Raw genomic sequence first — 24,737 nt, 5'->3', positions numbered from 1 at the left:
GGCGGCGGCGGGGGCACCCCGTTGGCGGTGCCTGCGGGCCGGGCAGCCGCATTATCCCGCCCGCCGCCGGGCGCTGCCCCGCGGCTCTCCGGGCGGCCGGCGGGGCGGCGCGGCGGGCGGGCGGCGCGGCCGCATGGCCCCCAGCGCGACCCGGCCACGGCCGCCGCACGGCCACAGCGCTGAGGCGCCCGCCGGCCCCGGGCCCGGCCCCGCCGCAGCGCAGCCCCGCGCCCGCGCCCGAGCCCGCGCCCGGCGCGCCGGAGGGCGGGCAGAGCCGCGGTGGGAGGGCCACGGCGGAGGCGGGCGGGGACGGACGGGATGGGATGGGATGGGATGGGATGGGATGGGATGGGATGGGATGGGATGGGATGGGATGGGATGGGATGGGGTGGGATGGGATGGAGATGGGGTGGGGTGGGGTGGGGTAGAGGCGCGGCGGGATCTGCGCCCGCACGAGCGGGGCTGCGGATGACCTTGAGGAGCCGGGGAGGTGGCGGGTGGTGAGACACGGACCGGGGCGGCCGCCCCGCGGGAGCCACGCCGGGAGCGGAGTTGCCGTCCAGGTGAGGGCTCCCGCTCCCAGCGCCACCGAGGGGGCGCCGGGCTGGTCGAGGCGGCTGCCGATGGGGAGGTGAGGAGGGCCGTGGGTTTTCCTCCCCTCGAGATGAGGCGCGAGAGCTCGGAGGAGGACCAGGAGCATTTTGCGTGAGCTATCGTTGTTTTTCTGATCAGTGGGCAGCCCCAGCAGGTCTGGGGAGGGGATGAGGCTGACCGTCAGCATTAATGCCAGCACTCGAGGGAAAAACAGAGTTGAGGCAGTGTCCTATGATCTCCACCAACCGAAGGATTCTCAGCTAGCTAGCACAGAGCTGACTGCAGCATATTTCACCCATAGACCTAGCCTGATTGGTTGAAGGGACAAATGGTAAAGTCTCCTTGGACCCTCAATCTAAACTCACAGTCGCATCCTCAGTGGATACACACAAGCAGAGCTCAGGAAGGGTCCAGATCCATCGAGGTCCAGACATTGCAGGTAAAGCCCAGCTTCCTTTACAGTCTTGGAAATCAGGTGTCTCTGCAGGTACTTCCCCAGATCCAAACTGGGGAAAAGCATGAGCCCTGGAATTTGCTGGAAATTGCTTCACCTTTTCTGAGCTCTGAGGCTCAGCGTTGCTTTTGGGATGAGTGGCTTGCTCTTTCCCACTCTGTTGCCTGGGATGGAGGAGGAAGAGTACATAGGCCTGATGGTCTCACTCAGGGAGGCACATCAGAGGGGAAATGCCAGCCGCTGCTTCTTGTAGGAATAAGTGTGCTGAGGAAGGAGCTGATTTTCCAAAGAGACTGGGGATATGTTTCCTCTTGCCTTTCCCCTGTTTCCATGGGAACAGCAGCAAGCTGGAGCAGCCTGCTCTGAATTTCACTGCCTACTGCTCAGGCACCCCCTGCCCAATCCCCTAGGCAAGCTTTGGCACTCAGGGTTTCAGGCCCATCCTCACGTGATGGATCCCATGCCTCCAAGGCATGTGTGTACTATGGTGGAGAAAGGCAAAGAGGTACAAGCCCAGAGCTGCCAGCATTTCTGCAGCAGCACTCTATGCTACTGCATGCACACTACCAGATAGTAGCAAATAATTTGAGTCTGTATACACATTTCTGCTTTCCATAGTGCTAGGGACTACAGGAAGAAGCTCCCTCAGCTACACAGAATCACAGAATGGTAGGGGTTGGAAGGGACCCCCAGAGATCATCCAGTCCAACCCTCCTACAGAAGCAGGTCCACCTAGATCAGGTCGCACAGGAACATGTCCAGGCAGGTTTTGAAGACCTCTGAAGAAAGAGACTCCACAACTCGTCTGGGCAGCCTGTGCCAGGACTGCCTCACCTGAACAGTGAAATAGTTTTTCCTTATGTTTAAATAGAATTTTCTGTGCTCCATTTTTTTTCCATTACCCCTTGTCCTGTCACTGGAGTTAGACAAAAAGGTGCCTGTAGGATCATCACCCTCCAGGAACAACTCTAGTTCTCTCTCAAAGATAGGAACATCACCCAACAAGAGCGAAGTAGAATGGTGGAGGGGAAAAAAACCATTGATACGAGTTTACATCTTTGTATTTAATAGATCTCAGTGGCTTCTTCTCCAGGGAATTTGTCCATTCGCTTTTGAATTTGTGTTCACTTTGGACTTGTAGATGCTACGTGCATCCTGTGGCAAGGAGTTCCATAGCACACTCACAGACTCGAGGAGCAGCTTCTTTCAGTGTGCCCATTTTGGGCTTGCTGGCTGCCAGGACTAACCCTTGGGAAGTGGACTGCTGCCACTCCAATGGAGCCACCCACACCATGGGACCCACCTGCAATTTATCCTCCATCAGCACATTCAGTAGCTACTGGTGAGACAGAAGTAGGGGTTTTTGTATCAGACATCTTTGATAATAATCCTGGCAGCATGTGTTCTGTGTCATGGAGACAACACTGCCAAACATATCACTGGCTACATTGTTCTTGAGCTAAGGAGTCACAAAGAAATCCTGTACCCAGGTCTGCCCGAATGCAAGTTGCATAGCTTCCCAGCCATTCCAGAAACAGGCACAGGGCAAGTTTCAACCCTCGAGCCTGAGGAATCCCAGACCTTGGCTGATAATGTATTACAAAGAGCACAGGATCTCCCCCGAGGTGGGAGAAATAAATTTGTACAATGCATATGTCATTTGGAAACTGAAGCAAGATTGCGTTCTGTGTCACCATCAGAGGGAGAACCCAGAAGTCCTAATTATAACACACTGCCCTAACCACTCACCCCTCCTTCTTCCGAGGGCAAGAGACAAAAATATCTGCTCTAATATAAGAGAGTCGCCCTCTGTTATTCCTGTAGGTTTCAGGATGCTCTACTATTAGGCCATGTTGGAGAGCGGGACATTTCTGGTACAGGGACATTTCTGATGTGACAAAATGGTTGAAAGAAGCAGGAAGGCTTTTAAGAAGATGGCAAGTAAAGCAGAGGTGGTGACTTTACTGGGATATCAATAAGTTTATTCTCCAGAAACCCTGTATCTTACACCATGCAGAGGTATTCATATCTATTCCAAGCAGACATAAAGCACTAGGTCATATTAGCAGTATTCATTCACTTTCCATAATGCATCAAGCCAGAAAGAGTCTCACACTTCTGCCTCTGGTAGTTGCAGAAAATGGCCTTTTCACTCCTGGTTAAACATGGTTTTAGTTGTTACCCATGCGGTAAATTTGCATTTAATTTCTGGAAAAATTTTGCCAGCAGCTGCATTTTAAATCAGATGACCATAGATACCTATCCTTGTGCTGGTATTTGTAGCCTAAATATAAAATTGGATTTTGTAGCATCAGGTGTATATAGATATATATAAAACAGTATAAAACATTGGATTCAGCTTTATTTTGTCTAATACGCCAAGTGTGATCAAAACTGAGTGTTTTGTTCTGAAGCAATCAGTGGTTCGTAGCGGTCTGTTGCTTTTTTGTCCCTTAAGAAGATGTGTTAGGATGCAGGATTTTTCTAAGCTCAGGAACTAATGCCTATTAAATTTAGAAATTTCAAGGATATTTTACGCTGGCTGCCTGAGCCTTCCAGAAACGTGTCACTCCAATTAAATTACTCCTTAATAATGCAACAAGGGAAGCGTGGGCGAAGGAATGCGCCTCTTGCTCCAGTTAAACAACATCCCATTGCCATTGCTAGTCAGTGGTGTGGACTGTGTGGGTGCCATCTGTCTCTGCAATCACTGTCCCCAAGGAAATCTGTGCCATGACTTACATTTTCCTCAGCTGCACTCAGATTTGGTGTCTGCTGGGAGGACAGCCAGGTGTGCCCTTTTTGACTGTGGGAAGGAAGCTCATAGGGACTGGGGAACCAATTTCTGTTCGGCATCACTAGAGAGGGGCCCGCATCTCCATGGGCAAGGTGCCAGCAGTCTGCACGCGCACAGAGTCCCAAACCTCATGAAGCAGATGGGTTTGTAGCTCCTGCTCTGGGGTGCATTTCACAGATGGGAATTGCTGTTGTTGGAAACTCTTTGATCCCTGCTCCAATCCTTCCCTTTCCAACAGGCTGCTGGCATGCAGTTGGCTGATTTTCGAATCAGCTCCACGAGAGTCTATTTCTTCATCACCACAATTGTTTGTGAGGCTCCTCAGGGGCTTCTGTATCAGGTTAAATCACTTTCTTCTCTGCAGCAGATCAGCAGAATACCCAGTGGCCTCCCGCACGTGACCTCTAGGAATGAAAAGCAGATTTAGAGCTGCCCAGATGCTGTTTGATGGTCCTCAGGACATCTTGCCCAATATAACTCTGCAGCTGCAATGACCACCCCAAGTGCCTGGAAAATGGAGTCAAATCCTCTCCTAGCAGATATTTTGTTCTGCCTGAGTTTTTTGGCCCATTACCCTGAGAAAGCAATAAGCTATGGAAACTAATGGCTCAGAGCATTTAGATTACCCCTAGTTACAGTCCTGGGAGAAGCAGAAAACAGGCTTCTGTTGCCATTTGTCTTCCCCATGCTGAGTGGTTGGAGCTGACACATCCTGGTCTGGGGTAGCATCTCTTCTCCACCCAGCTGGTGGAGATCTCCATTCCTACGGACCTGGGTGGGTGGGGGAGGTGAGGCCATTCTAGGAAGGGGCTAAGAACCCACGGCTACAACTGCATTACTGAGGAGTGATTATGTGGGCTGAGGCTGGCCATGAGGCCAACATCCTGGGGCATGGCTGCCATCCCAGCTTTGGTGTGCCTTGGGCACCAGTTACCTGGGCAACACTGACTTAATCTTCAGTTATCCATGGCACAGGGGCTCCTCTGGCCACCTGCCTTCTGTGTGTCTTGCGCTACTGCTCAGCACCTGAATATTTCAAATGGCTTGCCCACCCCCACCTCTCCACTCTGCTGTCCTGAGCCAGCTGTCATGCTCACCCCCTAACTGCTGCCTGGGCTCCTCACTTGCTTACAGTAGTGTGGCTTCACCAAGCCTGTTCCCAAATTACTCTGATGCAAGCATGGAGAGACACAAGCTCTAATTCAGTCTGGCAGCTGGGAGGTTTAGCTCTCCTGAGAGCAAGGCTGAGCTTGCATGAGTAATACCTCTGGCAGCACTGCGCAGCTTGCCAGGGAACAGCAGAGGAGTCACCATTAGGAGGCAAGGACTGGGCTAGTGTGGGGCTACAGGGCTGCAGTGAGGGGCTGAGGTGAAGCAGGAAGCAACTCGAGCAGAAGCAACTCAAAAATGGAAGTTAAGCCATCCTCCTTTCTAAGGGCCATCTGGCCCAGCATGGTGATGCTGAAGCCCAGGGTGCAGTGCCTGGTAGCATCTGTCCTGCCCTCTCTGGCAAGGTGAGCCAAGGGATGGTTGAGTGAGTTGAGGCTTTAGTTCAGTCTGGGATAGTCTCTGCCAGATAAACTGTGCTTAGAGAGTCATGAATAAATGATAGCCCAGTGATGGAGCACTGTCCTCCACAGCTATTCCCTGGGCAGGGAGGAGTGCTCTTTGCTACAGCAGCATGGCAAGGCAGAGGTTATCAGAGTCACCCTCTGCAAGTGAGTCTAAAGGGAGCCCCAGGTGATGAGATTTCTCACCTAGGGCACAGTTCCACCATCTATTTAAGCATGGTTTTATTATCAGTTCTTCAAGACCATCTGCCATCTCCTCCCCATTCATAAGCACATCTGCCATCTCCTTTGGGAGAGCTCTGAGCACACCCAGCTGCACACACACACATAAATAAATACATACCGAGGCCTTATCAGCCATGCACTAACCCAGATGCGAGCAGAGCGTGTTGCTGCTGCAGCCGCTGCGCTGACAGGAGTTACACACAAAGGTTCTAATTTAGAGTTATATTTTGTTGAGATACCTGGGAGGTTTGTTCATTCTCTTTGTAAGCTCGTGAGGTTTTAGCGCATTTTTAATCAACCCCATTCTGCTTGTGGAAGTGAAAGCCAAGAGCGGGGTGAGCTGGGTGTGATCCCCATTCAAATAACAAATTAATCCTTTTTGTCTGGCTTCCTACGCATCATACACACATATAGACACAGTGAACAGCCCAAGGAGCTAGAAACTGCCATGTCCACCGCAGGACTCTGGGCAAGACTGGGAACTATGTGTCCTTCTGAGGGAGGGCATCAGCTGGCCACTTGCCAACCACCCACCACACGTAGACAAACCTGATCTGCTCCAGGCTGCATCACTATATTGGCACAATGGGTCCCGTAATGCTAGGGGAAGGCAGAGCAGAAAGGCGAGAGGCACCCAACATGGGCTGCAAGGAGGGAAACTCCCACTGCAGATAATCCCTTACTGCAAAAAGCAAGCAAGTACCCAGAGCAGTATCCTTGGGGAGATTCAAAACCACTCTGTGATTTCAGCCAGACTCACCACAGGAGGGCAGCCGGCATTTTCTAGGCTGATTTCTCCCCCCAAAGAAAACCCAAACCAGGTATTTGAGGATTATTTGTTTTGCCCTGGTCTGTTAGAAAGCTTGGCCTCACTTCTGGGCATCAAATCCTTAAAAGACATGTTCCTGCTTACTCTGTTAGCCCAGAAAGTGAAGTGACCCAGTTTGGTGCACCGTGGAGCTCACTTGCTGTCAGATATATGGAACACCAGTCAGAGGAGAGAGCCTGTCATCTTTCCTGCAGCTTTCCTTGCTCTCCCAGGGCCTCTGCTCCAAGAGCCCAGAACGTGCAGCTTTTGGGCTATGCTTCCTGAACTGGAGCTGTAACCTCAGGCAAAGGTCTAGGTTATTGCTCGGGGTTCCCAGAGTCATCTCTGGTACGGAAAATGCCATGGTAGCTTCCTCAGATGGGGACCTAGCACCTTCCCAATGGGCTCAGGGCTCTCGATGCTGGGGATGGGGAAAAGGGCTGCAGCTGAAGGAGACAGGGCAGCCCAGTGCTTGTGTGAGGCCACAGCTGTGCAGTGGATCATCTGCATGGGGGGAATCCAGCACCAGTCACATTGCCTGGCAGGAATCACTGTAGCAGCAACTGCTTTGAACAATTTCAGGTAACCTACGCTACTCAAAAGTGGCAGAGGACCATGGTCAGCAATTAAAATACCCCTATTTTTCCTCAAACCAGACACAGAGTTGACATAAACTGCCCTTCACCGTCTCTCTCAGTCACATCTCACCTCACCCGGTTAACAGCTTGAGGAACAGTGGAGAAGGTGCTGATGCCAGGCCAAGCTGCAACTGAGATGGGCAGAAGTTTGGATTCAAGAAGTTGTTTACAGAGAGCTGAGTTTCACTTAGGACATCAGAAGGCTGTGCTTGGGGACAGGACATTATCTGGGACAGTACCGAGGGTTACGGGTCGCCTGGGGAGTCCTTCCCATGGCAAGGCTCTGCCCTGGTGCTCCTGGCAACGTGGTGGGGTGGGAGAGCCTTTCTGAGCCGCTTCTTGCCAGAGAGGTTATTTTGAGTAGCGCTGGGTGCCTTTGAGTATCGTGTGTTGGCACTGACCTCTAGCGGGAACGGAGCCCTGCCTCTTTAGCTTTTCCCTGCAATTTTAACCGTTTTCAGTGACACGTCTTAAGGGGGACTGGAGAGAACCCGGGGTTCGAGCTTCTGTTTTTAAATCCTCAAAAGCCAATCAGAACATCGAGATTATTCTCCTATTGTATTTAAATGCCTTTACCAACTCTACCACTACCTGCCTATACATTTTATATAGATATTATGTACGTGGCATGTGCATACATATATGTATATCTCTGTATTTAAAGCCCCCGAAAACAATGCAAGTCCAAAACACACGTGGCCAGGCAGAAAAGCTTTCCGTTTGGAAGTCAGCATGAAATGGAGCCCAAGCCTTGGGCTTGGCAGAAGGCAAACAGCAGGGCAGAGTGGTCAAGTTCATCTCTCAGACTTTCCAGTCAAATCGTCCAAAGGGTTAATGCAAGCACACCCAGCCAACACGGAGATGGGAAGGAGGTGGTGCCTGAGCTGGGTATTACTGGGTGTAGTTGGAAGGTCAGACTAGAGACTCGCTGGACCTGAGTGCCTGGGTGGCATCGCTGCTTTTACTGGGGAGGTGTCTGGTTTCTGCAGCTCAGCTGTAGCACACTGCTGCAGCACAGCCCTGGGAGAGCACTAGACAGCTCAAGAAAGTTCAAGGCTTACCTTAGGGAAGCTGCAAGATTACTAGCTCCAGATAAACACATAATCAGCAGAGATAGGCCACCTCCAGGGTGGCAGACAGAAGCGTAGACAGCTTGCCGAGGACCCGACTGTAAAGGATCAGGTGGTGGATGTGGAGTTCCCTCCCTGTAGAGCTGGCTCAGGCTCTGTGCTTTGGCTGAACTGCTCCTAGACCTGTGCTAGCCCTGGAAGGAGGCTCCAAACCTGTGTCCCACCTGGAACAGGACATCACAAGATAATCAAAGGATGTCTGACACTTGCTGCAAAGCCAAGCAGCAACTAGTACACAGAAAAGTGAAACCTTTGTGCATCACTGCACAAGTTTGTGCTGGTTTGACCAAAGTGAGTTTCTCCCAATACCTGATTTAATCTGTGCAAAAGTGTGTAAGAAACCATTCCATTGTGGAGCTGCATCTTTAGTAACATCTAGTATGTCACTAGAGAAAAAAAGCAAAGGCGTTTTGGAAAGTACTTGATTGGTAACCTGGTAGCAGTGGGGTACAGAAAGCTGAAAGGGGGGAAATTCTGGTGGGGGTCATGAACCTCAGCAACTGATGCACATGAAGCGGTGATGCAGCCACTGCCAGGGCGTGAGAGGGAGTGACATGGATGTTCCTGATCCCTGTCCTGCATTGAACAGCTGGTAATATGTGGGAGAAGCTCCTTTCCCTTAGCAATGGCAATCTCACAGACAGGCAGTGCCAGGGACACAACTGGTGATAACTGAAACGGATAATGAGTGTGGGAGGAAAACTTGTGACTTGAAGTTATTGATGCCAACAGAGACTTCCCCTGCCTGTCTCCTGCTGCCCACACACCCCAAAACCTTTCTTCCTGCCTGGCTGAAGGCACTTTTTGTGGGCAGCTCGCCTGCAGCAGGCTGTGGTTAAAGGCCTGGTGGCCCATTGTTGGTGGGGTGACGCAAATCCCAGGCGGCAGCTGCAGCATTGGAGGGGGAAGTCATTGGCACTTTGCATGTGATTGGTGTGAGCTTGGTCTCGTAGCCACCACCAAGCTCTTTCTAAGTGAGCTCCCTTGCAGGTGTGTGGCACAAAGAGATCTTTCCCCTCCCTCCAGGCTGAACTGGAAAGATGGGTACCCTGTGGAGGCAGAGAGGCACACCGAGCACCAAAGGAAACTGATTTTAAAGTGTCACCTACATTGAGAGCTATCTAGCTTGCCTTCTAATGAAAGGCCACTGCCTGGGATGCTGGAAAGCAACTAGATAAGGAACAAAACCGGGTAGTTTTGATATTGAGAAGGGAGCACTGAAACTCTGGGCCTTCATTTGAGCTTCTGTTTTCAGCTTTGATCTCTGTGTCCTGGCTGCTCTTGTGTCAGCCTCGGCAGCCACTCTAGGCTTTCTATTTGCATCACAAGAAAGGCAGTGGTAAAACCGCTGAACCGAGTGAATTGTACAGCCAGCTCTAGTGACCACCTCGCCTCTCCCTTTGCCTGTACCGACAGGACAGACAAGAAGGTGCCTCAAGGGGCGAAACGGGTTAATCCCGGCACATGGGAAAAGCAAAATATGTCTTTCGCACCTGTCTCCACTGCCACCCGCAAGTGGCATCCACCATATCCTTTCCCACTGAGCCTGCAGCTTCAGTCAGCACCTGAGCACACAACGCCATCCTCACCCACACCCCGCCTGGTTTGACAAGGTCCCACTCCGGGAACACCTGCCTGCTATTTAAAGAACCCAGACAAACAGAGCAGGGGAGTAGGCAGGTTCAGGGTGCATCGGGACGTATTGCGCGCCGTGGGGAAGGATGGCCCCCGGCCGCCCGGGCTGCCGGGCCTCGCCCGCGGGTGGGTTTGCTCCCTCCCAGTCCTCCCGCGGCGACGTAGCGGGCGGGGAGCGGCACCCCCCGTTCCGCGGGGTGCCGGGGCGGCGGCTGGGGAATCCCGGGCGGGCGGGGCCGGGCGCGGCTGAGTCACAGCGGGCAGGGGCAGGACGAGGAGGAGGAGGAGCCGCGGCGCCTCGGCCTCCGCGCCGACCGCCGCTCGCTGGCTTTCCGGCCATGAACCCCCCGGCGCCGGAGCTGGGGTCGGGGCCGGGGCCTGGGCCGGGGCGGGCGGGTGGCTGGCGCTGAGCGATGTCGCGGGCCGGGGGCGGCGAGTGCCGCAAGGAGCCGGCGGGCTGGGAGGGCGAGGACGGGCAGTGCGACTCGGGCATCGAGTCCCTGCGCTCGCTGCCGGGCGGGAGGGAGACCCCCGCCGAGATTCCCCCCGCCGCCGCCACCGAGACCCCGGTCGATACCGTTGCCGAGGAGCGGCTGGACTCCAGCTACGGCTCCGGGGCACTTCCCGAGCCCCTGCCGGGGCTGCCGGCCGCCTGCCGCGCCGAGGAGCCGTCGTCACCCCAGGGGCTCAGCCGCCAGCAGCTGGAGGCCCTCACCTACCTTTCAGAGGACGGAGATACGTGAGTGACCGCGGCCCCTGCCCTCCCTCCATCACCTCCTCCCTCTGTCCCCGGGAACGGCCTGCGAGCTCCGGGCCCCCCCACAGCCCCGGGCTTGGCCCCTCGCAGCCGGCCGGCAGCGGGGAGCCGGTGGCTACAGATAAAACCGGGCTTTATCTGCAGCGGTCCCCGGCCCTCTTCTGCCGAGGAGCAGCCGTTCGGACGGGCTGCGAAGGGCTCCCCGAGAGCCTCTCGCCTTCTGCTGCGCCAGGGGTGCATGGCACCTTGGCATAGGTTTGGGTGGGTGACCAGAGGGGACCGGAGCCAGGTCCTGCAGTGCGAGCAGGGAGAGGCAGCCCAGGCAACGTGGCACAAAGCAGACCCGCTGTAGGAAGTCAACTTTTCACTTGCTATGAGGCTGCCAGTAACTAGAAAATGGGGGGAAACAAATCAAGTCGTCGTGTGTGTGTCCCCTCCCTGTCCCTCCCCGCTGTCCCTTGGAAGCGGGGATGGGGAAGGTTTGGCTGTGTATGCAAGACCCAAAATGAGGTTGGCTGTGCAGGGCAAGACCTTGAGATGGCTGTGTTAAGGCCACGGATGCTGCTCAGGCGAGCAGCTCAGGAACTGTTTGTTCTCAGGTGGGAACGGCCGTGCTTTGCCAGCCCGCCTGCACGCCACAGTTGTGACGCACACTCTGCCACGGGGCTGCCCTCCTCAGCCTCTGTGACGGAGGCCAGCATGTCTCTTAATGAGAGGGGGCTTTCCACATCTGTAATGCCCTCTGAGGGGCAGAGGCATCACTCTGGAGATATTTGTTTTGGCTTCTGGTAACTGCCTTCAGCTAATCACAGCGCTTTCCAGTTGTACATTCCCTCAATAGAAGTTTTTCATCATGAGTGCAAACACCGAGCATGAGCAAAGTGAGCTCGCAGCTGAGAAGGCTGAAGCTTTGCCCCAAACCTGAGCTGGAGTTCAACACTGAGTGCAAGAGGAAGAGAAACTCGGGGGCACTGCCACCGGCAAGCAAATATCTTCAATAGCAGGAGCAGCCAGGAGGCTCTGTCCTTGCCTGGCAGAGCACAGCTGGCTCTGAGGCTGAAGATGAGCTGGGAGGCAGCCCAAGTGTTTACTTCCCAGATAGGAAGGAGTCTGTGCATCTGCTAATTAGTTCATTAATGCTCACTGTGATATCTGCTCTGAGGATTGTCTGGAAGTCTCGTGGCAAGCAAGGTTAGACAAAATCCAGCCTCCCACGTTCCCCGGGCGGGTGCCTGGATAGTGCTTTCCAGACCTGCTCTTTCTTCAAGCTGACTCTGGGGCTTCTCAGCATGGAGGAGCTTTGCCACCTTTCCCAGTCACCCAGCCAAGGTGCCCACAGAGAGACCCGGGGGGGGGGGAGGGAGCGCTGTGGAAACAACACCTCAGAGCCCCCTGGGCTAGTCCTTTGCAGTGTGCCTAGGCCCCTCCCTCCTCCAGCTTGCTATTCTTTAGTGAGCGTGATGGATGCAGCTCTTTGCATCTTTGGAGATGCTTTTGTTGCTTGAGGCTGTCCTTTAAGGTGACTGAGCCCTTTGCTTGTCAGACTTGCTCAGAGAGACCTATTGCAAGCATCTCATTAACTAGGGAAACATTAATCTGTGCTGCCCTGGTTCCTGTAGATGGGAGAGGCTCTCAGAGAGCTCTCCAAACGGTTGCAGTCGCTCTTCTGTTTTCTCTCACGGTGCAGTTCAGAACAGGAAATCTGTAAAGAGCAAGGCAGGGAGGGAGGGAGCAAAAAGTCTGCCCATATTGCAGCTTACACAGCTCCAAGCTGGCCGTGTCTGCACAGCAGTCAGCCGTCCTGGGATCTGCTCCCAGCACTGAGGAAAGAACCTATTGCTGAGGTCAGACCGACGAGGCTGTGGGTTTCTGCCTGTGCTGTTCCTGTTTCTCCTGCTGACCCTGCGGCAGAGGTAGGTGGCATTTATATTTAGCAATGCTGAACATCCACTGCCTCGATCGATGTAAATGGGACCGTGAGCACCCAGCAACTCACGGAGCCGACGCCAGTTCTGTATGCAAAACCCAGTTGGGGCTGATAGCAACACAAAAGTCTGTGGAGAAATTGCTCATCTGGTGACAGAAGGTCCCCAGAGAAAAGGGATCAGGTGGCCACAGGCTGCATCCCTTTCCCTTTCATCCAGCCAGACATACCCATCGACTTCTTTTCATCTCCGTCAGCAGCGTGTTTCCTTGTCTGCCTTGCTGTAATGTCTGCCGCAAAACAGCTCCAGGCCAAGAATTAAAGTCATACTATCGTTATATTTCAGAAGGCTTGGGCAACAACACTTTCCTGTAATTGTAATTCGGAAAATACAAAACATTCACGGGTTTTGGCCCAGTAGTTCCTGTTTCCCAAGGTGCCCTGGCTGGTACCAAGCAGAGAGGAGCACCAGGCTTGCACAAAGGAAGCTGGCAAAAGCCTTGGCTCTCCATCTAACAAAAATCTTGGCTGGCTGTAGCTTCCCCCCAGGCTTGCCCACCTCTGCTGCCACAAGGGGTGCCTGCGAGGGGGCTGTGTCAGCCTGGCACTTGGGGCAGGGGGAAGTAGAGGAGGTGGAGGCAGAGGCGAGGGAGCGTGGGTGGTTGGCACGTCAGCAGGATCCTCCTTGGATACCTTCCTGCCCACCTCTGCCGGAAAGGAGATTTAAGCCAGGCAGGGTGAAGCAGTGGGGCTAAATCTGTCTCTTCCCAAGGCCAAAATTAGAAGGGGTCCCACTTCTGCAGGAAGGAAGTTGATCAACAGGAGAGATGTGGGTGTAATGGCCAGTGACATGTGTGGGTGCTGTCTTCCAGTAGTCATTTGGCCAAGCGTCTCTACTCCCCCCCCTCCAAGTGCCACTAGCAATCCCTCTGCCTCAGGAAAGTCAGAGCTGCAGTAGTTGGGCACTGGCAGATCAGTCCCAGAGAGCAACAGAACTGGTGTGACAGGGTGAGAAATGGGGCAACAGGCAGAAAATGGGTGCACTTAGAGCACTGTTACATATCCTGCTTATTCCATGGCCGTGTAGACAGCAAGTCCTGGATGCTCAAACTCAGGCAGTCTCCTCCAAGCATCTGGCTTTTCCTTGTGAACCATCTTTTCTCCTGCTGAATTGAGTCCCAGTGGGACTGCTGTGTGTTTAAGTGAAGAGAGGAGCTTTCCAGCTGCAGGCCTAGCTAGCTCTGAGCAGGCTGCAGGTGGCTTTATTGTTGTGCCCTGGCCTCCAGACAAGCTCAAGCTTTCTTAGGATTCACCTAGGAAACTCTCTCCTTCCCATCTCACCAGGCAGATGCATAAGTCCAGCACTCTGGCAAAAAAAAAAAAAAAAAGACTGCAGGACCAACTCCTTCAGGGTGGGATGGTATCACCTGTCACAGTCCAGCACAGAGGGAAAACCTTTCGCTCTGTGAAATCTGTAGAGGCAGAGTCAATGCATCAGTGTGTGAAGTTAAGCAGGGCTTCCTCTCTCTAAGACTGTCTTAAAAACATGTTTCCCATTCTGCCCGTGCTGGTCCTTGTGCCACATACCAGCTTATGCCACCTGATGGGCCCCTGGGGCAGCGGGGTAGAGGTAGAGCACATGCAGTCTCGCTGTGGCCATGCTGGCCATGCTGTGCTGCAACAGGCTGGGGGTGGCTCACAGGCCCTCTGCATGCAAAGCAGCATGGCTCCTCTCCGGGGATGAAGGCCGGGAGTCCCCAGTTCAGTCACAGGAGAGAGAGCTCGGCCTCCTTCAGACGGAAAATGAGACCCAGCGGTTTTGGTTGCCTGCGTGTTTTGGGGAGGGAGGGAGGGCAGTGGAAGAAGCCTGACTTCCTCCTTCCACCAGAGACAAGTGCTGCCCCGTCTGCTGATAAGAAATCACGTGCTGGTGACTCTGTGGGCTGAGATGCCTTCAGAAAGGTTTGTGGACAGTAGATTGAGTAAAAATGGGGCCCCATGGGAGCTGATGTTCTGAGCTCTCCTTCACGTGATGGCAGCAAAGGGGCCTTCCAGGCTGAGCCATTGCCTGCATGGATAGGCACTGGGCGCAGAGGCTCATCTCATGGGGCCAAGAGCCACTTCTAACCATTCCCTGATGTGTGTCAGTCCCAACCCTCCCATCTCATGTAGCCCTGTGCTAGAGATCTTCCCCATGCAGGGGAAAAGAGGTTGTCCCCATTCACTGGGCTGCCTCCTCAGTGCTTGCCCTGCTGAACAGGGGTGCTGCTGACCCCCAGTACCCCTGGATCCCAGCAAGATCTTGACTGGCTTGAGAGTTGGGCAGAGAGGAACTCAAGAGGTTCAACAAGGGCAAGTGCAGAATCCTGCATCTGGGAAGGAACAACCCCATGCACCAGTACAGGCTGGGGGTTGACCTGCTGGAGAGCAGCTCTGCAGAGAGAGACCTGGGAGTCCTGGTTGATGATAAACTAAACATGAGCCAGAAATGTGCCCTCATGGCCAAGAGGGCCAATGGCATCCTGAGATGCATCAAGAAGAGTGTGGCCAGCAGATCAAGGAAGGTTCTTCTCCCTCTCTACTCTGCCCTGGTGAGGCCTCATCTGGAGTCCTGTGTCCAGTTCTGGGCTCCTCAGCTCAAGAGGGACAGGGAACTTCTGGACACAGTCTAGCGCAGGGCCACCAAGATGATCAGGGGACTGGAGCATCTTCCTTGTGAGGAAAGGCTGCGGGAACTGGGGTTGTTCAGCCTGGAGGAGACTGAGGGGGGACCTGATCAATATTTGCAAGTATTTAAAAGGAGGTGTATGTCAAGAAGATGGGGCAACACTTTTTTCTGTAGTGTGCAGTAATAGGACAAGGGGTAATTGACAAAAGCTGGAACACAGAAATTTCCATTTAAACACAAGGAGAAACTTCTTTCCTGTGAGGGTGAGGGAGCCCTGGCACAGGCTGCCTGGGGAGGGTGTGGAGTCTCCTTCTCTAGGGGTTTTCAAAACCTGCCCAGACATGTTCCTGTGTGATCTGATCAAGGTGGATCTGTTTTGGCAGGGGGTTGGACTGGCTGATCTCTGGGGATCCCTTCCAACCCCTACCATTCTGTGACTCTGTCATGGGAGGTAGAGATGCTCTTGTTTTGGTTTTTTTTTTCCAGATGGAATTTGGAAAGCTCCTTGTGCAATTGAATTGCACGGAAATTCAAGTTCATCCCAGTTTTCTCCCCAAAACACTGGTGTTCTGGGGTAGAGAATAAAATGAGTCCTAAAGTGGGGCTGGCCAGAGGGAGAAGGGAACCCTCTGTGTCCAGCTTGCTGTGCCTAGACTCTCAGCTTTTTCTCTGTATGTGCTTAGGAGTTTGGTAGCATGGCAGAGCTTGTTGTCCCTCCAAGCAAGGGCAGGCATCTCTGCACGGGCTCTTTCAGGATGCTGCAGAAATTACTGGCTGCCGCGGGGGTCACAGGCTTGGCGTAAGGTGGGTAACTCCTGGCAGCCCTCTCAGATTGTGCAGGCAAAAAGACAATTATTTTGTTTTTCGCTGTTCAAATGACTTCAGCCTGGCCTGGAGGAAGCTTCTTCAGACTTTCCGCCTGCATAGGTTTGCCTCGGAGCAGGGGAGAGGCATAGGGAACTTCAACACTGGGGAAGGGAAGGAATGGAAATTTCCATGTCCTGGGATGCAGAAGCCTGATGCCTGGTGTCACAGATCAGTGTTGTTGGGGAGGGCTTTGGGTCCTTGTGCTCTGCAGGCAGGCTTGGCCAGCCTCTGCTGAGCTCAGCTAAATTAACAAAGAAAGTTTTGATTTTTGTTGGTTCAGGGTTTTTTTAATAGAATGTGGATAAAAGAGGAGTCAGACGTGACTGGGTAGGAAGAGAGGCTGTGGTGTTTGAGCTATGAGAATGGTTACCAGACACCTCTCAGTGAGCTGCCCTGGATGCTCTCTGCCTCCTGGAGATGGGAAGCCTCTCTGACTGGGGGAGATGAAGGGCTGAAGGAGGGCCCTGAGATACTCTAGACCTACGGCTGGTGCCTCTTTAAAAGAAAATCCTGAGGCAGTGAGGGTACATGTGGAGCTGTAAATGATTGCTAGGATGTGTTGTACGGGCTCTGGCAAAGTCCAGGCACTGTCCTCTTGTAAGAGACTGTTCTGACCTCGGGATATCTCTGTGGGTACAGAAACTGTGTAACATATTTGGCTCCTGATGAGGGAGAATGGGAATTTGCTGCATTTGAAATGGAGTTGCCACGGCAAATGGACCTCTTGAGATGCTTGCTGCTTTTATTGCAATTGTTCCTCTTGCTTCTCTGCCTGTGACTGGGCCCTGCTGGGGTGGGCTAACCTGCTCTTTGGCTCGGCCTATCCCCGAAGTGATAGTAGTGCAGGACAGACCCCTCATTTTCCAGGGAGCAGTATCTGCAACCCCAGACCCACCATCAGCTCAGAAACAGAGTAATTTGTTCAAATGTGTGGGTTGAGAGTCCAGAGAATATGAGGCCAGAGGTGCTGTATATGGGTGAACAAGGGCACCTTTATCACCCCACCTTCTCCCTCCCCCAGCACTGCAAAATGAGGCACCCACAGCCCTCTTACAATGCTTTCCTTTCCAGTCAGCCTCCAGCACCCCTCATCTGCCAGACTCTCTGCAGAGCCCCACAGTACAGGCAGGGGCTGTCTCCCTTGCTTGACCATTGCTCCTCACCCCTGCCTTTGGCTGCACAAGCTGCAGGCTGAGAAGCATCTGCTGCCCAGGCTGGAGATCAGGGGGACTGAACCCAACGTGGCTGAAGGGGCTCCACATTCAACTAGCCACAGTGTCCTTCCAGTCGTGCCCCTCCCCCGTCAAATTCAAACTGTGCCGTGCCCAGGGAAGGGGAGAAGAAACCAGCGGAACAGGAGACCCAGGGCAGGAGCAGAGGTTATGGGGATGAGTCTACAGCTGGCTGGGATCTGCTGCTCCCTTGGAGCTGCCAGAGGGCATTTGGAACAGCTTCATGGAGCAGGGCAGCATCGCAGTTGGTGTGCGGTGAGGAGGGGAGCTGGGCCAGGCTGTCAGGGGGCTGCAGGCCAGGCCTGAGCTGTGCTTGCTGAGCCTGTGCTGGTGGCTGAGGAAGCGGTTAGCAGTGCAGGTTACAGGGCTGGAACAGGAGAGCAGGGTGAGCGTGGAATTCCCCTGCTGTTTTCCTCCTCCCTCGCTCTCTGTTGCTGCTGGGGCCATTTCCTCCCCTGAAACAAGTTTCTCTTGTGCGAGTTGTTTGCGTGATTTCCTACCGCTCTGCTCAGCCAAAACGGAGCCGGGAGTAAACTGTTCTTGCTGCAGACAGGGGCCTTATCTAGAGAGGGAGAAAAACCTGGCAAAGCAAATTCTACTGAATGTTGAATTCCCTTCTAGTCCTAGGTGCTTCTGGGGTGAGATGGTGAAGGTAGAGGCTGCTTTGAGGTTAAGGGACGTTGTTCCACAAATGGAGTGATCAGTCCCTGGTCACCCCCTTTTCTAGAGAAGAAGAGGGAAGAAGGTAGCCACAGAACAGGTAGGACTTCATCACTTCTGCTTGTGTGTCAGAGCTGGGTGTCACCGTTACCCTTACTCCGTGCTCCAATTGCAGGCATCTTCAGACATGACACTTTTCTTACCAGGTGCTTGAGGTTTCTCAGAAGCCTGGGAGATGGACTGCACTGTGGGAATGGTTGTTCTTCTAAACTAGGACTACCTTGGGCACAGCAGTGCTGTGTGTTCAGACCCAGGGATGACCCCAGGGACGGCCCTGACCTGCCTGCTCCAGGATTGTTATCTCTCTGGTGATCGGCAGATCACCTCTTGCCAGGGATGCCCCTGGACCTTTGCAATTCACAGCATTGACTTGTGCCTGGATGGAGCTGACGAGCAAGTCGAAAAGCTGAGAACAAGCCCAGCAGTCTATCCAACTGGATTGGCCACGTTTCCCCTGCCCACACTTCCTTCATCCCCTGCCCTTTCCAAAACTCCCTGTTGCCCATTCCAAAAGTCCCCCCTGGGCATCCACACAGGCATGAGTGTGGGGAGGGAGAGCGAGCAGGCAAACAGGAAGGCAGAGGAGAGGTGTGCAGGAGACTGAGGGACAGGCAAAGATCTGAGCATGGCAGGATGGAGGACTTGTTCTGGCAAAGGCACAGGGCTGGGTGAGGAAGGGTATCTGACAGCACAGCAGGTATCTCTCCATCACTGTGCCCTGGCTCTAGGGCTCTGGAGTAAAGTGGAGAGTTGGACAGTGCCTGCACCTCAGGTGTCCCGGGCCTAGGATGTCTCCCAGGTTAGCAAGAGACAATCCTCATTCCTGGTTGGCATCCCTGCCTGTGCCTTGGTGCAGACTTGTTCTTGGTGGGCTAGTCGCTCTGCTGCAATTCCCCTGAGTAGCTCACAGGGCCGTTTCAGGAAGTTGAGGACTGGCAACGAGGAAAAAGGGCAACAAATGCAGAAATGAAAGCGCAGGAGAAGGCTGTTCCCCGGGTGGAGAAGGAAGAGGGAAGGGAGGAAGCAGTCCTTCAAAGCAGTCATGTTCCAGCTTTGAGGTGAAAGCCTGGGCCTCTGGCTGGGTGGGGACGGTCACCCCATCACATCTGCAGCACAGGCACCCAAACTGACTCAGCATGAGCTGAGTCCCGAGTGGCTCTGCGGCCTTGTTAAGCTGCAAAGCCACTCAAGCCAGGAAGAGCAAGGGCTGCCCGGGGTTTCCAGCTCCCCTGGGTGACTGCCTCGCTTGTCCCCACGTGACGGTGCAGCCACGGGCTGTGGCGGAGGAGCCGGGGGATTCCTGGGGGCTTGCTGCAGTGAGGCACAACCCCAAGCGCTGCTCTCTCCCCTGGGAGCCCAGCCTGACTCTGGAAAGTGAAAGCAGCAGAGGTTTAAAGTTCAAGCCGAATTGCCTTGGAAATTCCCCATGTGAGTGGTGTTATCTCTGCTGTACCTGGAAAAAGGCAGATTCTGTGGCCCTCTCCCGCACGTGGTGCCTGGGAGCATGGTTGGAGAAACAGGGGCTGTCCCTGCAAGCAGGCAAAGGACACCGCGCCCCAGGGACCAGGTGCAAAACCCAGCGGGGGATCTCCCTGCCTGGTTCACATCCAGGCTGGAGCCAGCCTGAGCCCACAAGGGTAGGGGTATTCTTGCAGCTGGTCCCCTAGCTGTGCTCCTGCCCCGAGCTCGCCTGGCCTGAGCCCCTTGGCCCTTGCCACGTGGCACACCAAGGGTGGTTGGCCGCAGCCCACGGGGTTGCCGTGCCCCAGGCCGCAGACCCTGGGGAGCAGCGGCAGTAAGGGGCTACCCTGTGGTGATGCAGAGGCAAAGGTGGGTGGCCTCTCCTTCCAGTGGGGACTTCCCTGCCGCTCATGACCTGGGGCTTCCCCGGGGACAGAGCTCTCCTCTTGGGCACAGCTTCTCCCCTGGCAGCAGGGCAAAGAGGAAACGGTCTTGTTCAGTCTGGCTGAGGATGCCCAGGGTCTCAGGTGCTGCCTCAACCTTGGGAGGAGGTGGACAGGGGCCATTTTGGAGGACTGACCTCAGGGCTCCTCAGCACACCCGTGTCCCCGCTGCAGCTGGCGAGAAGGCTGCCCCAGCCCTGCTGCTTTGCTGGAGTGCGTTAGGGCCAGGCCTTGCCTTCCCGCCTGTGCGGGGATGCTGTCCATACCCCATGTTGCAGGTGGCAACCCGAAGCTGGGCTATCTGGCAAGCGGGGTGTCTCGCTGGGGCTGGCACAGCTCCATCCTGCAGTCCTGCCCGCCTCCACCAAGCAGCGTGGGCAGCGAGGGCCCGCTCAGAGTCTGACCTTCACTTTGGAGCTGATCCCTGCTGGAGATAAGGCAACTCGAAGACCTCAGCACAGCAGCGAGGAGATGGCAGGAGACTCAGCTCATGCCCATCACGCTTCGCAGATCAGGAGCTGCTGCCTGCTCCTCGCTGCTGCCCACCATGGCCAGGACTGGCCCAGGGGGCTGCCCTGCAGCAGGGTGCCTGGGAGCACGGCAGGTCGGCACAGGGGACTGGAAATTCCCTCTCGGCTCTGCCCCCGTCACGTTCTCACTTCTGTTCTGACTGTACTGAGGCCAGTTTCAGACATTTCTGGAAGGAAAACCTCTCCTTGAGCTGGGGGACTCCGGGCTTCCTGCGCACCCGAATGCTGTCCTTTGGACATGGGCTCCCTTGCTGGCTTCTGGGCTCCACGGTGTCCGTCTGTGCCAGCGGGCTGTGTGCCAGCCCTGCACGGCACTGCCGAAAGGGAAGGATGTGGGGGAGAGAAGAGGAAATTGGTGTGGGCTGGTGTATCAGCTGGCATGGGGACTGTGCTGTGCAGGTGATCTTGGCCCAGCGCCGGGCTCCTGCCCAGCTTTGGCTGCCTGCCTTGGCGGAGGGGAAAGCAGAAGTGTGGTGTGCAGCCAGCAGCGAGGAATTGGAATTCCCCAGGCAGCCGCCAGAGCCCAAACCTCCTTCCGCAGGCACCAAACACGGCCCTTGGGCTCTCTGAAATGCATCCAAGGCTCTTTGGACCTTCCCCAGATGAAATCTTGGCTTTGGGCAGGGCAGTGCTGCACATGCTGTGGAGGTCTAAGGGAACACCCTGTTTAGCAGGGTCAGAAGGGTCCATTCCTCTCAGGGATCAGTGAAGGACTGCCCTGGGGAGCTTCAGGCCATGTTCCTGCTTTGTCCTGCTACTGAGCTTCCCCAGGGAGAGGGCAGGATGGAGGGGCTCTGAGCTGGTGGGAAGGGAAGGAAAGTGGACTGGGGGAGGCAAGGAGGTTATTCTTCCATGCAGCAGTGTAGAATATCTGTGCCTGAGCATGGCACTCAGGACTCATTTTTCTTATTTTTTCTCCCCTGTTCCCTTTATCCTTTCTGTAGGTTGGTTCACCTGGCCATTATCCACTGTGTTCCCACTGTGGCACTCTGCTGCATCGCTCAGCTGCCCAGGGAGGTGCTGGAGATCCAAAATGATCTTTTCCAGGTATGCAGAAGTGATAGACAGGAGATGGGAGGAAGGCAGGTGCTGCAGGCTGCTCGTTGAATAAATGCCCCATCCACCTGTCTGAGGACCTGCTTCTTCCAGAGAGTAGTGAAGATGCCATGTGAGCAGCCCCTTTTCAGGGAAGGGATTTGGGATATACCCTGAGAGAGAGGTGTGATGGCTCCCAGCACCGCAGGGTGAAGAGGTCCTTTAGGAGGCCCCAGGACACTGCAGACAGCCCTGGATCGGGTAACAGGCATGGCTTGAATATAGCAGGGCAGATAACCTGGGAGAGTGAGGTCTGCCCCCACGGCTGAAGTGCAGGGGAGCAGCGAGCCATTTGCACCCCCCTGTGTCAGCCACAGGACAGGAACAGGCTCCTGTAGGCTGATGCGGCTTGTCACACCTGGTGTCCTGACAGATCTCCCCCTCTTTCCATCCTCACCTCTTCTCTAGACCCCACTGCACCTGGCGGTGTACCTGGAGCAGCCCAGTGTGATCCAGGCGCTGATCCACAAGGGAGTGAACCCTGGGCTGCAGGACCGCAACGGCAACACCCCGCTGCACCTGGCCTGTGAGCAGCAGCGCCTGCACTGCGCCCAGCAGCTGCTGCAGGGCACAGGCATGGCTCTGGCAGATGGCACAGTGCAGTCCCATGGCCACCACCACGACCTGCAACTCCAGAACTGGCAAGGTGAGACCTAGGGGCAGCCCACCGCAAAATGGGTGGCCGGGCTGGGGCAGAGATGCAGGAGCACAGCAGAGCAGGTGCGGGGCCGAGGTTGGTGTGCCCCAGGGTGACGGTGGCTCTCTGTCCTGCCTCCCCATCCCAGGCTTGGCCTGTCTGCACATCAGCACCTTGAAGGGGAACATCCCGATGATGTCTCTGCTGCTGGAGAGCGGGGCCAACATCGACGTTCGGGTAAGGCTGGGCATGGCGCGTGGCTCCCTTGGGTGCTGCCCTTGCCTCGGGGCCAGCACTGCTGTGAGGCTTCGGAGTCACTGAAGGAAGGGTCCCTTTTGCAGCCTGTCATGGGGCTGTGTGGGTGGGTGCTACTAGGCTCATCTGAGGGAACCCAGCACCCACGCTCTTGTGGTCTGTGGGTGGCAGGAGGGCACGAGCGGGAAGACCCCACTGCACCTGGCCGTGGAGTGCCACAACCGTAAGGCTGTCCAGTTCCTGCTGCGCAACGGGGCCTACGTGGATGCCCAGATGTACAACGGGTGCACCCCACTGCACCTGGCCGTGGGCCGCAAGGACGCTGCCATTGCCGCCATCCTCTCGCACTCCGGAGCTGACACCCTGCTGAGGAACATGGAGAACGAGACAGCCCAGGACCTGGCTGACGGCAACGATGACGTGAGTCTGTGGAATGGGAGAGTGCAGGAGTCGCACGGTTTGGGGGGAGCTCCTAAGCGTTTCCAGCAGTACTTGTCCTCCTTCACGGGGCACAGGCGTTGGCTCAGGGGGTGCATGGGTGCCAGTTGCCTTGAGCCCCAGGGACAGTCCAGCTGGGAGTTTCTTGGCACTTCCCCATGGAGGTGGGAGGCTGCAGGGTAGGGGGAGATTGGGCAGGTCTGGGCCCCTACCCCAGCTCGATGAAGCCATGACATCCACACCTCTGGCCTTTGCAGCTCCTCGCCTTGCTGCCCTTCGATGACCTGAAGATCTCGGGGAAGCCTGTTGTGTGCTCCGAATGAGCGGACAGACTCCTTGGACCCGTGGGGCTGCCCCCACGCTCTGCCCTGATGCCCACCAGCCCGCCGGGACCTTGCCTGCCTCCAGTCCAGTGGGAGCAGAGACGCTTTGGGACACTTATCCTCCCGCCTTCACTGTCCTCTTTGGAAAAGCTTTGTTGGCCTCAGGCTGCCCTCCTGGAAGGAAGAAGGTGGCACAATGAGCACTACACAGGGCGGGTTTTTCTTTTAGTATTTGTGCCCAGCAGCAGGATGGAATTTCCCCTCCCTGCCATGGGTCTGACTCGTGGGGGTCTCCAGCTTACCCTGGGAAGGAGCAGGAGCAGACTCCTCTTCATACTGTATGAACGGAGCATCCTCTGGCACCCTCACATGCCACCAGAATAAGCGTGGGGCAAGGCAAGTTAACGCTCACTCTAATAAACATTTGTTCTTGCTGTGGGCACCTGAGGTCTCATGTGATGTAACCCATCCCACTGCCCACAGCAGCAGGAGGCTGAGCGTTACCCCAGGCAGGTGAGGGCTGCAGGGGCTTCCCCAGCCCGCCTGCCCACTCCCACTTCCTGGGGCAGAAGGTGAGTGGGAGCGCAGGGGCTTCCCTGCTCGCAGAGCTCGTCCAATTCTGAAGGCCAAGGCTGAGGGATGCCAGCCCGGTGCTCTGCTCCACGAGCACGTGGTGGTGGGGTTGAAGGGGGAGTGGAGGAGCCAGAAGACTAGGTTCTGGATCCCTGTTTCTCCTGTCACACCTGACACCACTCTGCCTACCTGTGCTGTGGTTTTTGCTTTCGTACAGGGCATAGAAACATCCTGCCCCATCTCTGACAGAGGGGGATGTTACAAAACATGTGTCTTCCCTGGCTTTTCAGTTCCCTCAGGATGAAAGTGGAAGAGGTAGCAGGGTTATCTCTGCTGTTCAGCTCGCCACCCTTCCCTGCCCCCTCTCCAAGCCAGAGCAGCACATGGCAGCGTGTTAAGGAACCAGGAGCCAAAGATGTTATGGGTTGCCCATCTCAGCTGGGGAAAATCCCCCCTTCCTGCCTGTGAGCAGTTGCTATTGTTTGGGGCAAATCCTGGATGGCGCAAACACCCGAGATCCTCTGGAGCATGCTGTTGTCTTTCTTCTCTCTTCTTGGGAATACTGCTACGTAAGCAGCACAAGCTTCCCCCGGGCCTCTGGAGTGTGCCTGGTCGCTTCAGCAGCCCTGGACTGGACTGCTCTGTTTCTTTTGAATCTTTGCCTTGCGCCGTCTGGCGGGGCCTCAGCCCTGTTGCAGACAAGCCATAAGCTTCTGCTTCTGGGCCTTGGCCAGCACCTGCCAGGGTGGATGTGCCGTGGGGCTGATCCGGTGCCAGCTTCACAGGGAATGACATGGGGCACTCCCAGGTATCCCAGAGCAGGAGCAAGGCAGAACAGCTCGGTGGGGTGAGGGCTGCAGCGGGGTGGGAAGGGGAGGAAAAAGGCAGAAGCGGGTGATCTGCACAATTTTTAAAAAAACAGAAATGAATAAAATACTTTTTTTTAACGAAGACGACTTGTA

General features: G+C 55.3%; 1 protein-coding gene across 1 annotated transcript; it reads left to right on the top strand.

Moving 5' to 3' along the window:
* Nucleotides 1–10,122: 10,122 nt before the first annotated feature.
* NFKBIE (NFKB inhibitor epsilon) lies at nucleotides 10,123–24,722 on the top strand. Its single transcript, XM_061991253.1, has 6 exons — nucleotides 10,123–10,591; nucleotides 21,399–21,501; nucleotides 21,958–22,195; nucleotides 22,335–22,423; nucleotides 22,613–22,861; nucleotides 23,137–24,722. The coding sequence occupies exons 1-6, from the start codon at nucleotides 10,266–10,268 to the stop codon at nucleotides 23,200–23,202; spliced, it is 1,071 nt and encodes a 356-aa protein (XP_061847237.1). The 5' UTR covers nucleotides 10,123–10,265; the 3' UTR covers nucleotides 23,203–24,722.
* Nucleotides 24,723–24,737: the final 15 nt, after the last annotated feature.

Source organism: Colius striatus, chromosome 2 (genome assembly GCF_028858725.1).
Source record: "Colius striatus isolate bColStr4 chromosome 2, bColStr4.1.hap1, whole genome shotgun sequence".
Classification (NCBI taxonomy): Eukaryota; Metazoa; Chordata; class Aves; order Coliiformes; family Coliidae; genus Colius; species Colius striatus.
The sequence above is the reverse complement of the archived record's forward strand: the minus strand, read 5'-3'. Positions and strand labels throughout refer to the sequence as shown.

Bases quoted from the DNA above. Each gene is read 5' to 3' on its own strand.
- NFKBIE (XM_061991253.1), top strand. From the start codon at position 10,266: ATGTCGCGGGCCGGGGGCGGCGAGTGCCGCAAGGAGCCGGCGGGCTGG. The intron at 22,196-22,334 runs GTGAGACCTAGG...TCCCCATCCCAG, and splicing joins GCAACTCCAGAACTGGCAAG to GCTTGGCCTGTCTGCACATC. The intron at 22,862-23,136 runs GTGAGTCTGTGG...TGGCCTTTGCAG, and splicing joins TGGCTGACGGCAACGATGAC to CTCCTCGCCTTGCTGCCCTT.